This window comes from Mizuhopecten yessoensis, unplaced genomic scaffold (assembly GCF_002113885.1).
Source record: "Mizuhopecten yessoensis strain PY_sf001 unplaced genomic scaffold, ASM211388v2 scaffold3079, whole genome shotgun sequence".
In the NCBI taxonomy this organism is placed as follows: Eukaryota; Metazoa; Mollusca; class Bivalvia; order Pectinida; family Pectinidae; genus Mizuhopecten; species Mizuhopecten yessoensis.
This window is the reverse complement of record NW_018404865.1, coordinates 210,370-222,699: the sequence shown is the minus strand read 5'-3', so window position 1 is coordinate 222,699 and position 12,330 is coordinate 210,370. Positions and strand designations below refer to the sequence as shown.

The 12,330-nt window shown below is 36.5% G+C and overlaps 1 protein-coding gene across 1 annotated transcript; it reads right to left on the bottom strand.

Moving 5' to 3' along the window:
- Nucleotides 1-2,774: 2,774 nt before the first annotated feature.
- Nucleotides 2,775-10,027, bottom strand: LOC110446947. The gene is made up of 3 exons (XM_021492295.1): nt 9,994-10,027; nt 8,982-9,173; nt 2,775-3,520 (listed from the first exon to the last, which is right to left on the bottom strand). The coding sequence occupies exons 1-3, from the start codon at nt 10,025-10,027 to the stop codon at nt 2,907-2,909; spliced, it is 840 nt and encodes a 279-aa protein (XP_021347970.1). The 3' UTR covers nt 2,775-2,906.
- Nucleotides 10,028-12,330: the final 2,303 nt, after the last annotated feature.

Genomic DNA, 12,330 nt, shown 5'->3' with positions numbered 1-12,330 from the left:
TACCACAGTCATACTTAAAATCGTTGAACATATTCTCAACGCCAGACATAACGTTATCCTGAATCCAACACAATCCAAACTACAGACCGGTTTCACCAAAGGTACATCATCTATCAACTCAGCTCTCATCGTAAAAGAATGCCTTAAGGAAGCCCGTCTACAAAGAAAGCCTCTTCCACTAACAACACTCGATGCACAGAAGGCATTCGACGTCGTGGATCACAATATCCTTTTAAACAAGCTCTATGACGATGGAATCAAGGGCGCTGACTGGCTGATGATTCAAGATTTCTACAAGGATGTCACAACAGGCGTCATGTGGGAGGGACAGACTTCATACCCCTTTACTGTTCGACAAGGAGTCCGTCAAGGGGGAGTACTCTCCACCTCTCACAACAAACGTTTTAATAATCCCCTGCTGAAGGATCTGGAAGAAAAATGTCAGGGAGCCAATATAGGATACATCAGAATCCTGTACATAACATGTGCGGATGACATTGCCTTTCTAGCTCACACGGCTCTCGACATGAAACATATGCTGACCAGGGTAGAGAATTATTCAACTCAAGAAAGATATCTACTGAACCCTTCAAAAAGTAAGATGAAACTGTACAACACCAAAAATGTAGAAACATTCTCCATATATGATGAACCAATAGAGATAACAGACCAGTAACCCCATCTTGGAGTCCTTAGAAATGGCAAGAACTCCATAGACTTCGAGAAAACTGTCCAGACAGGAAGGAAAACAGCTTACTCACTCATGGGATCTGGATTTCATGGGAAGAATGGATCATCTCAAATGGTTAAAGCACATCTTTGGAAAACCTATGTCGTCCCAAGACTCACATATGGAATGGAAATACTCAACTACACAAAAACGCAGATGAAAGACCTGGAACGATTCCAGACCAAATCACTAAGACAGGTACAACATCTTCCAGATAGGACAGCAATATCTATATCCCTGGCATTACTTGGAATACCTCCACTCAGATGTATCATTGACAGAAACACACTGAACCTGTTTTACAGAATCATTACCAACTCCGACTCCATCGAGTACTCTATAGCATATCGTCAACTACCAGTGAGATCGAGTGACGAGGATAGCTGGTTATCTCATGTGAGGGACCTCCGGGAACAGTACAATCTTCCAACGGCATTTACTCTTCTCGATGATCCTCCACTCAAAAGTCAATGGAAAAAGATGCTAGACAGGGGGATATCTACGCATATTCAAGACAGTTTGAAAGATGATTTCGCCACCAAATCGTCACTCAAATACATTAACCCTGATTCCATTACCTTGAAAGAACCTCACCATGTCTACTCCACAGTGCGAAATAACAAACACGATGTCCAACGAGCCGAATGCAAGACAAGACTCCTCACGGGCACATATCCCTTACAGGCAAATAGAGCAGCCTTCAACCAATACAACGTCAACCCGGAGTGCAGACTATGTCATACAGGGCCAGAGGACCGTCAACACTTCATAGCCGTTTGTACAACATATGATAGAATAAGGGATCATGCCTATCTGCGACTACAAAATATTCCAGCAATCCAGCAATATACAGAACTGACTTCAAATCCTACAAAATTCACTCATCTGATACTAGATTGCACACACCAATACATCAGCGATATCCATGTCTTTAACAAAGATGAGATCAACAAAATTGAACTTCACAGTAGAGAATACTTGCAAGAAATCCATCTACGACGAGTTAAGCTACTTGCAAAACTAGATGCAGAGGAGAATGACAGACCCTCCAATTAATGATATTGTTTTATATAAACTTTACTATGTTTTATAGAAGATAAAAGAACTCTTTAGTTTTTAATCCCTGTGTACATATCTGTACAGATTTTATTGCTGAAGCCGATATTCTACGCTACTAGGAAGAAGTGTGGTGCCTCGACAAGACAACGAGGGAATCTACCGAGGAACCTGAACCTGAACCAGGCTATTTTTAGCGGTGTCAGTAGAGGGAATTCCCCTAAAAAGTAGGTCCGGCTACTGTGGTGATACAGGATCTTGTATCGCACATGGGTGATACAAGGAGACAGAAAACACATCTGACAAAATGATGTATTACTATCGTAAGATTGCAGAGGCATGTGATAAAGATGTGTATTGCATATTTATATACAGTTCTACAGAAACTATAACTTATATTTGCTGATTTCTTAAAAGACTTGTTGCAATAATTTAAGGCATACAATACTAGCTTTATATTTGTGTTATATTAATGTATATGTATGTGATACCTTGTTATATAACGCTTGTATTTCTATTTTAAATGTTACAATAAGTGTTTGAAATGTGAACAACACATTCAATGGAGTATAATTAGTCACAGGTCTTACAGCCCAGAGCAAGTAAGTGAGTTTAATGCATGGGGTAATTAACCTCAACAAGCTTTTCTGATTGAGCATTGTATGTCTCACCTGTGCGGCACACAGTGCCCCGCTTTGACCATCAATGCAAATATCATAGAATCTAACTTAAATGCAAAAACTTCATGTTGATGGAGATGCTGACAAAGTAAATTGACCATGAAAGGCAGGCCGCATCCAGCATCCCCTTAGTATTGCGTATGCTGCTTCGTGGCGGCGAGACAAAAAACAGTGTGTACCTGGCAAGCTTTTTTAACTTTACTAAACTTCAAAAGTCACATTTCAAAGAAATGTGTAGGGTTGAATCAATTTTATTTCAAGACACAGTTTGTCAGACAGTGAATAATGTATAAATAAACTGCCTAATTTCAAAATGTCCAGGAGAATAAGTGTATCAACAGAGTTCATACTGGTTTCACATCTGTAGAGCAAAATAAGCAACTTGGCAAATCCTTGACAGACTCCAAGGGTTCATTTATCTTCTACACATAGTTATACCCCTACGCCTGTTGGCTGGTTTCAAAAGCAATGTTCAAAAATTTTGATCGTGCATCACTTAAGAGTTCAGTATCTGTAGCTGGATTAAGCTTTTCAGGTACATGTGAAGGAATGCCGATATTTCCAAATTTTAAATTGTTTCTATATATTTCGATTTTCTCCTTGGCTTGACTGAAAAATCCTGATCTTTCTGTATCTCTGAGAGACTCTGGCAAGCCACTGCCCAAATACTTGTAGTTAACCACCAACCAACAAGTTAATACTGCAAACAAATTGATTTCCATTTCTGAAGCAAGAAACGGAATACGAGAGCTTTCTAGGAGGATATCGTGCTCAGAATCGTAGAAATATATCACAAAACCACTGTCCGACACACCAATGGAAGGGACCAGAAAATGAGAACTCTCCGGATGACATTGTCTCTGTAGAAATGAGAACACTACTGTTTGAGCAATAATTTGATTATTCCTCGATAGGTGGATACACTTCTTCATTTCTGCTGATAGACTCTGTGCTTCTGCAGAAGTTGTTGTTGCGCCTTCCTTTTCAGTGTTGCTGATGCCCAATTCCTGGTTCAAGTTTATATCCAGATTACCATGCCAAACATCTTCATTTCCTGCAAATACATAAACAGATATGTTCTTGGCATCATATTTTTAACAAGAGGCCCGATGGGCCCGCATCAATCACCTGGTATTAGTCTCACACTTAAAAGTTGATTAAAATAACGCTACAGGCAATACAGCAGTAAATAGGACTCTAATAGGACTTTAAGTTATTTAAAGTTTTAAACACATTTGACCCCTACAACCTTGAAAGTCTACAAGATCATTCAAAAGAACAAACTTTATAGCCCTTCAACCCAGCATGCAACCTGCTAAATATCACTACCCTAGACCTTTTGTTTGCTGACATGTGGTCATCTAAAAGTGTATACACATTTGACCTTGAACGTAGGTAAAGGTCATTCACATGAACAAACTTGACGGCTCTTCATCTGAGAAGGCTATTGGCCAAATCTCACCACAATATTCATTTTAGTTTTTCAGAAGCTGTTCTATTAACATATTTGACTCCTGTGACCTTGAATATGAGTCAAGGTCGATCTTTTGAACACACTTGGTAGCCCTTCATACCTGTATTCTACTAGCCAAATATCATCACCTTAGCACTTACAGCTGATCTTTGACCTCAATTCTGTAATAAAAAAATGACTCACACAGCTGGTCTGCATAACATACCCAAGTATCATGACTCTAGACCAAATGGTTCTTAAGCTATTGTTGTTTTGAGTTTTTAACATATTTAACCCCTGTGACCTTGAAATAAGCTCAAGCTCAATGTCATTTTAATGAAGAAACTTTATAGCACTCAATCCCAGGTACCTACTGGCCAAATATCATGACCCTGGACCTTATTGAACTTGAGAAGAAGATTGTTTAAGCTTTTAACCCACGTTGACCTTTGACCCCCCACTATCACTTAACATTAATCTTTGACCACCTTACTGTAATAAATAAAACGATTCACATAGCTGGTTTACATAACATACCAAAGTATCATGACTCTAGACCAAATGGTTCTAAGGAAATTGTTGTTTGAAGTATTTAACATATTTCACCTCTGTGCCATTGAAACTAGGTCAACTTTATAGCATCCCATCCCAGGTAGGCTCATGGTTCTATTAATAGAACACGAAATACCATCAGTTACATAGGCCCTTCAACCGGCGTTATTGTACCCTGAAAGAGACACCTCAATAGTTTGGCTAAATTAAAATACTGGGGAATAAACGATCAATATCGGCAGAAAATAATGTATAGTTCAAATATTATATATAATATCAAATAAGTCAAAGAGGGTTCTGATTAAAATAAACTTTTGAAAATCAGGAAAGTTTTGTTATGGTAATTATTCTTACCTTTAAATTGTCATGTAATGATAATTAGCCGCCAAAAAAGCTTCTACACAATTAAATGTACATAAAAGAAAATGAAGACTGTATACATAAAGTACTTCTTTGCATTGCATGACAGTTTCTTGGGCCGTTTTCCCCCCAAGTGTCCCTTTTGGGTACTCAGCCCGGTTGTATATTTTCCACAAATAAAAGAAAGATAAAAAAAATCCACAAATTTCCACGGATTATCATGGAAATGTGTGGAAATCTGTGGATTTAAAAAATCCGTGGATTTTTTCCGCATGTATACTTCCACATCTGTGGACATTTTCCGTGGAAAACTGTGGAATTGTACGGAAGTTTTATTCTCAGATTTTCTTCAGCTTTTTGTGGACATTTTGGATGTGGACATTTTTTCTAAGTTCCAGCTACATGATTTATCTCTTAAAAATCTTTAACTTTGATGTTTCAAGTCGGAAATTCTTAAGCCTTACACAAATCTTCTTAGAATAAAAAACCCACATATGGTAAAGTACACAAACGATGTATTCAGTATAATTTGAAAAACATAGTAATTTAATTTTCAAATTTTACTTTATTGTTATTCAGGACACATTTTAAATGTATGTGATTACCAAAGTCATTGCTCTAAAAATAAAATTAATGATGTAAATGCAAATGTATTGATAACAATGTTGCAAAATATCAAGGTTAAATTACTTTTATTTTTTTAAACACTGAACTTCTTAACATATAATGAAAAGAAGAAAATGCTGTTTATTTTACCTAATTTTTATAACTGTGAAGTATTTCAATAGATTTTAGCATGTCTAAACAGCTAACCAGGCTGTTGAAAGATCAGGATCAAGAATATAAACATAGCTCCTGCAGCCAGTCCAGAATCCTGGTCTGTGATTGGTCAGTTTAAATTCACACTGATGTACAGGGAGTTGTGATATACAGAGGTCAATCCCTAGCCATTGATGGTTGCATTGTGTGACCACAGAATTAGATTATCTTAGTCTGTGGTGTGACAGATTAAGGAGAATGTGAATTTCTACCATTGTGTGACCATAGAGTTAGATTATCTTAGTCTGTGGTGTGACAGATTAAGGAGAATGTGAATTTCTACCATTGTGTGACCACAGAATTAGATGATCTTAGTCTGTGGTGTGACAGATTAAGGAGAATGTGAATTTCTACCATTGTGTGACCACAGAATTAGATGATCTTAGTCTGTGGTGTGACAGATTAAGGAGAATGTGAATTTCTACCAAAGTATATGGACGTAGGCAAGAGGAAAAAATAAAAGTACACTTGAACAAACTAATACTGTTTTTTATGTTCATTTAGTTTGATACATCCAGTATAACAGCAGTACTAGGGATTACTAGGTCAAGTATATAGTTGTTTGAAAAATTAACAGTTTGGTTCTAGTATATTTGTTAGTGAAATAAGTTAAGAAATGTACTGCTTATTATGTATAGCTGCATTGTAAACAAATCAGTTAAAGTAAGTATACAAGTAGCTAGAATATGTTGTAATTTACGTGTATAGTGTGTAAGTATAACTGGAAATTTGAATGTGGCAGACCAGGGTTTAGTGGTTCAAAGCATTGTTAGTTTAAGCATAACACATGTAACTAATTTTTGACATTTTTCATTATTGAAATCAAACAGAGAAATGTAGAAGTAATTGTTTACTTCAGACACCAATCATAGAGGTACATGGATACTATATAACATATGCATGACATTTGAGAAACTATATATTAACACTCAGAGGAAGTAAAGCTGCTCACTGTTTGTACTGATGTAGCTTTAGCTAGATCCTCCCTCCAGGGTCATTAGCTATAGGGTTTCGAAGGGGGATTAGTTATTGACTGCTCTATAAAGATTGCTATCAAGAACTGGAATTATATCATACATTTTGAAATTTAAGTCTTCAATGGTGGAAATATTATATTATTACCCAAATAATTTATTCAAAAAATAATGTATAACCAAACACAATGCCAAATTATGATTTACATGATTTTTTCTGTATACATTTTTTTTTTATTTACCTGGTAATTCATATTTTAAAAACCTGTTGCTCATGCAATATTTTCTGAAATTCCCTGAAATTCATTTTACCAGTATTATCTAAATTTATTAATAAAATAGAGTCCAATGGTTCAATATTTAAATATGAAGGAAACAAACGAATGTAACTTATCTCAATCACTAATTCACACATTTTTTAAATTCATTGTTAAAATATAATGTTCAAATGTGGTGTCCTTCTCGTTCATCATTCCATAATTAAGTTGTAAAAGATAATTGGTCCTTTATCTTTCCACAACTCCTATGCAATGAAATATTTTTTCAGGCAGAAAATATGTTCAATTTTTAAATGTTAAAAATATGTAGAGATTTGTTTACGCTCTGTGCACATCTGGGGTTATAAAACTCATAAGTAATTTGGGAAAAAACAACTGCAATTATCTTTGGGAGGGAGCTGCATTTCTCTATGGGCCCCAAATGTACCCTCCAAAAAATCACTGATATATCTTATACTTTGTATTCTTTCAGAAATCATCAAGAAAATGTTCCCCAATGTGGCAGTTCTACAGATCAGATTCAAGCTGAGTGAATTGCTTAGGCCATCACGGGCTAAGTAATGCTGCAGTAAACACGTTCCAGTACAGCATCAATAAATATAAAAGATTTAAAATGAAAACTATATCTTTGTTTTGATTTTTATACAGGGAAATGAATTTGTGTGCAGCATTAAGAGGTGGGAATCCATGAGGATGGTACATAAAATCTGCAAAAGTACCTACAAAATGCCGCTGTCATGCCATGAAAATGTAAAACACAGCAGAAAATATGAGAAATCATATGCAGGTTTCCTCTCAGGCTGTGCCAACTGACCATCAAGACCGTGGAAATTGTCCGCACATTTCCGCACAGGCTGTGGATATCGTGGAAATTGTCTGCACGTTTCCGCACAGGCCGTGGAAATTGTCCACATATTTCCGCACAGGCCGTGGAAATTGTCCGCAAAATGCCACACAGGCTATGGAAATTGTCCGCATATTTCCACACAGGCCGTGGAAATTGTCCGCATATTTCCATATATTCATTATTTTTCAATAGTGTGGAAATCTGCGGAAAATGGAGTCCAAATAATCTGCGGATTATTTCCAAGGAATTCTATGGATTTATTCCGTGGAATTCCGTGGGAATCCATGGATTATCTGGAAAATATACACCCGGGTGACCCGATTTGGGTACGGTGACATTACCATTTCCAGAGGGGTGATTATGCACGCTAAGAATAAAATAAATTAGTAAATGATACAATATGTGCTTTGTTATGTGCAAAACTAAATCAACATGGTTCATGCTTTCAGTATGCACCTAGGAAAAGAAAAACATGTATATTGATTAAGAATATGTAATAAAACAATGAAGGTGTGATAAAATGTTTTGTTAATTTCAAAAAAGTCATTGATCTTGCCAGAAGACAAAACATAATACCGTAAAGCCGAGACCCCGCGAAATTATTAAATTTTCACACAATTTTCGTTCGCGCATTATCACCCCCCACAGAATTTCTCCATTGGGGTCATGACCCCCATTGGGAGATTCAAAGGTTAGCATGTCTGGTTGGGTGGATATGATAAACTTCCGGGTTAGAATCCAGGATTAAGTCACCATAGACAATACTACAAGATAAATATGTCTTATAGACTGAAGGAAACTTTGATAGATCAGACCTTGACCACAATACTACAAGATAAATCTGTCTTATAGACTGACTGAAACTTTGATAGACCAGACCTTGACCAAGCAAATTCTAATTTTTAAATTATATTCACTCTTCAATGACATGTAATAAAGAAAATATGTGTAATATAAAAGAAAGGTAAGTAATTTTAAAGAGGACTCTTTCTCTCACTACTATACTTAACTCCTTCACGCCTGAAATTTCATAATGAACTATTCCACCCTTTGAATTGGAAGAATTCAAATGTGTCTTCAGGGGTGAATGAGTTGACATTGACTTATATACATCACAGTAAATAACTTCCTAGACAACTTGGTCAATGATGTAACTGATTCCCATATATATACATAGACCCACACTATGATTTGCTATGAGACTACCATTAAGGTTGAACACTAAAACTTACCGATACCTGTATCTCCATAATACCCCGTGATATTGCAGTCTTTTCCACAAGGGCATCTCTTCTTAACAGCGTAGTTCTTGTCAATAACATATTTTGGTGATGCTGCAATTTTTCCAAACAGATGATTTGCAAGTATAAGTGTAAGATCTTCCTCAGAAAGATGTTCCAGCTTCAGCAATGGAGCTTGTGTTGCTTCAATTGAAAATAGAATAACATTACATGTACTGAAAGGAAAAACAAGAGGCCCAGGGGTCTTTGAATCACTCATTTGGCTATTTTGGAAATTAAGTTGAAATCGGCCAACTAGTTTTAGAAGACAGTCCCCTGAAAGGTCAGTCCCAAAAGTATTCTACCATTCTACCAATTACAATAAGGATCTGCTCAACAGTTTGGAATTAAATCTCATTTACAAGAAATTAACCAATTTGTAATGTTCCCTTTCACTTGGCTTCTCAGCCCCTATGAGGGGCAGCCCCAAAAACAATTGGTCATTTGCTCAAGCAAGGATTCTGTGCTCCAACCAACTTTTGTATAGCTCGCTGATTTAAATGACATGGTAAAATGTAAATCCTAAAAACAATTTTTCCTCCCGAATTCTTCCCCATTACATGTATTGTCAAAATGTGAAGTGTTATAGATTAATTACCGTATCAGGCTATTGGGCTTATTAAATCTGAGTTTGAACATGAGAATGGTTTCATGAATACAGGCCCTGGAATCACTACACGCAAGTATTCTGACTAAAATTGATAAATAATTCTGTAGTCAATTAATCAGTTAACTGGCTTAACTGTGTGTACAAAGATTTTACAAAGCTGTTAAGTTGGAATACCACCTGTAATGATTAAAATTTGGTTGAAATTTGCACTGTTGTTTGAAAGGAAATATCTCTATTTGGGCTCAGTGTTTTAATTTATATAACTATTGGTCTCCACGGGCTAAGCATGCTAACCATACCAATAGGTTGAATTATTATGGGAGATGTCATTTAAAGCAGGTTAGCCTTTCTTACCCATTTGACCAAGCCCTTCTGCCACCAAGGACATTACTAAGTTAGATCAAAACACATTTTCAAAATACTATAGGCCGTGTAGGGAAACTGGACTCGGTCAATCGTCGGGTACCAGGTAGGTCAATTGTCCGTCTTGAGATTGGAGGGTCCTTGGTTCGAAACCCTGGTCTTGCCATGCATTTTTTCCATCTTTACAGTGGTGCTTGTGACCAGCCCTTGCTTCAAGCATTTAGTGTACACTTGGCAAGGGGATACCCGAACCTGGGTTGTAAACAGTTGTACCTTCATAAAGATCAGTAGAGGGGTGAAGACTCAAGACTTTAAAAAAAAGGGGGCGGGGGGTATTTGATCTGATTTTGCTTAACAAAAGTATGACACACGTATGTAATAGTCTAATAGACAAAACTACAAGGAAAAAACAGAGCACAGAAACGGGACCACCTATGATAAAATTAAACTATGACATAATTGAGAAGGGAAGTGTTAAATGTGATGGCCAATAGGGGCATAAATAGACCATTTGTTCATCAACTGTTTGCAGATCATTGTATTACGAACCTGTATCAGCAGATCTCTGTGTTACAAACCTGTATCAAGCAGATATCCTAACAATTTTCCGAGGACGTGACGTTCTTGTCTATTTTCTGGAACGCTCCGCTCGGTGAAGTAGGCTAATAATATGTCAATACCTTTCATGAATACACTTCCAAAAACCTGTGTTTTTGCATTCGCCGGTTCAACAGAGCAGTATTCTTGAGAATGGTATTCCTTCATTCTCGTCTGCAGCTTTACTGTTTGTAAATTTGAGAGATGTCAGGATAGGGTTTCTTTGGGTGCCTGGCGAACACAAGTAATGTCCACAGATATGTGCTAGCTGTTTGATAAAGTCCTCTGGAAAAATGGTAAAAATTGAGTCCGATTCTAAAGCGTCCACTCGAAGTTTTTTAGATGGTTCTTCCATGTCACCGCCCGCATCACACTTAGATGCCATTTAATTATCTAGATTTTATCAACAGTAGATTGTGTTCCCGCGGAAGATCATCAGGAGAACTCTTCTGTGAAGAAGGAAGAGTGCTAAATATAGCAAGATGCTTTCGATTTCTAAAAATAGATACCGCAATCATTAAATTGTTTACGGGTAAGTACGTTGTCATTCAATGACATTTAAATACTATGAAAGGTTGAAGGACATGTTTTCACCAAAATATGATCATTGTTCAGGTTCGGATAAAGTTCCATCAAAAAATACTTCAAGAGAATTGTACGACTTTGTATTAGTACGTAAAATGATGGCTAAAGGGAAATATTTACATTCTGTATGCTTAGACCCATTGACAAAAATTACATTCATAAATGCATAACACAGGTGTTCATAGAATCTCAGCACGTGGGAACTGATAGTAACCTGATCACACTGCGTAGTAATACACTACAAAAACTACTCACTCGGAACGACCGACCTAGATGCTTAATTCTTACATCTTAAAATATTATTGAACTGTGCTTTGTGAAATATCCACGTATTCACGTGTCCTGTGCTACAAATAAACATTGAATATGGAACTACATTTTGTTGTGTTATTGTTGTTGACGGTTGCTAAAATCTCTCACGATAGTGTCACATTTCCCCGCGAAAAAACACTGTTCTCGCCACTGCGTTGCACCCGTGTATAAGCAGGAACAAACCCTGTTTATTTGTTTTATTCGTTGTTATATCGATCCACTGAAAGGCTTCGTCAATGTAAATATAAGGAATGATATTTATTTTTTCAACATTTATGAGGCCATAACAACAATGGGTTTTTGGACATATTTTACATGAATCGCTAATGCGATTCATTCAATATGTCCATAAACCCATTGTTGTTAAGACCTCATAAATGTTGAAAAAATAAAAATCATTCCTTAAATAACCCTTATAGAAGTTGAAACTAACTAACAAGTAGACAAAAGAATTTAAAAAATATACATGTATCACCACGGATTTGGATTAGACTATCTAAATCAGTGTCCGTAGTATAACTCTTATCATAGAATCACAGAAAACAATATATAAACACAAATTAACATAGGCAAGAATAATGATGCACATGTTATTTGTTATTTTCGACTCTTTACTTATTACACATTCTTTGTCTATTCCCTTCTTTCTCTTTCCTGATCCACCTCCTCTCTTATTCCAGCCCCTCCCTCCTTCCAACACCAGCGATCTCTATGTAATAATTTCAATCTTATCGTATATAGTATATAGTTTGCATAAGCATTAATATCAGATTGTTTTATTCCTTGTGTAACACACATCGGAGAGTAGACATACAAATAGTACAGTATATTACA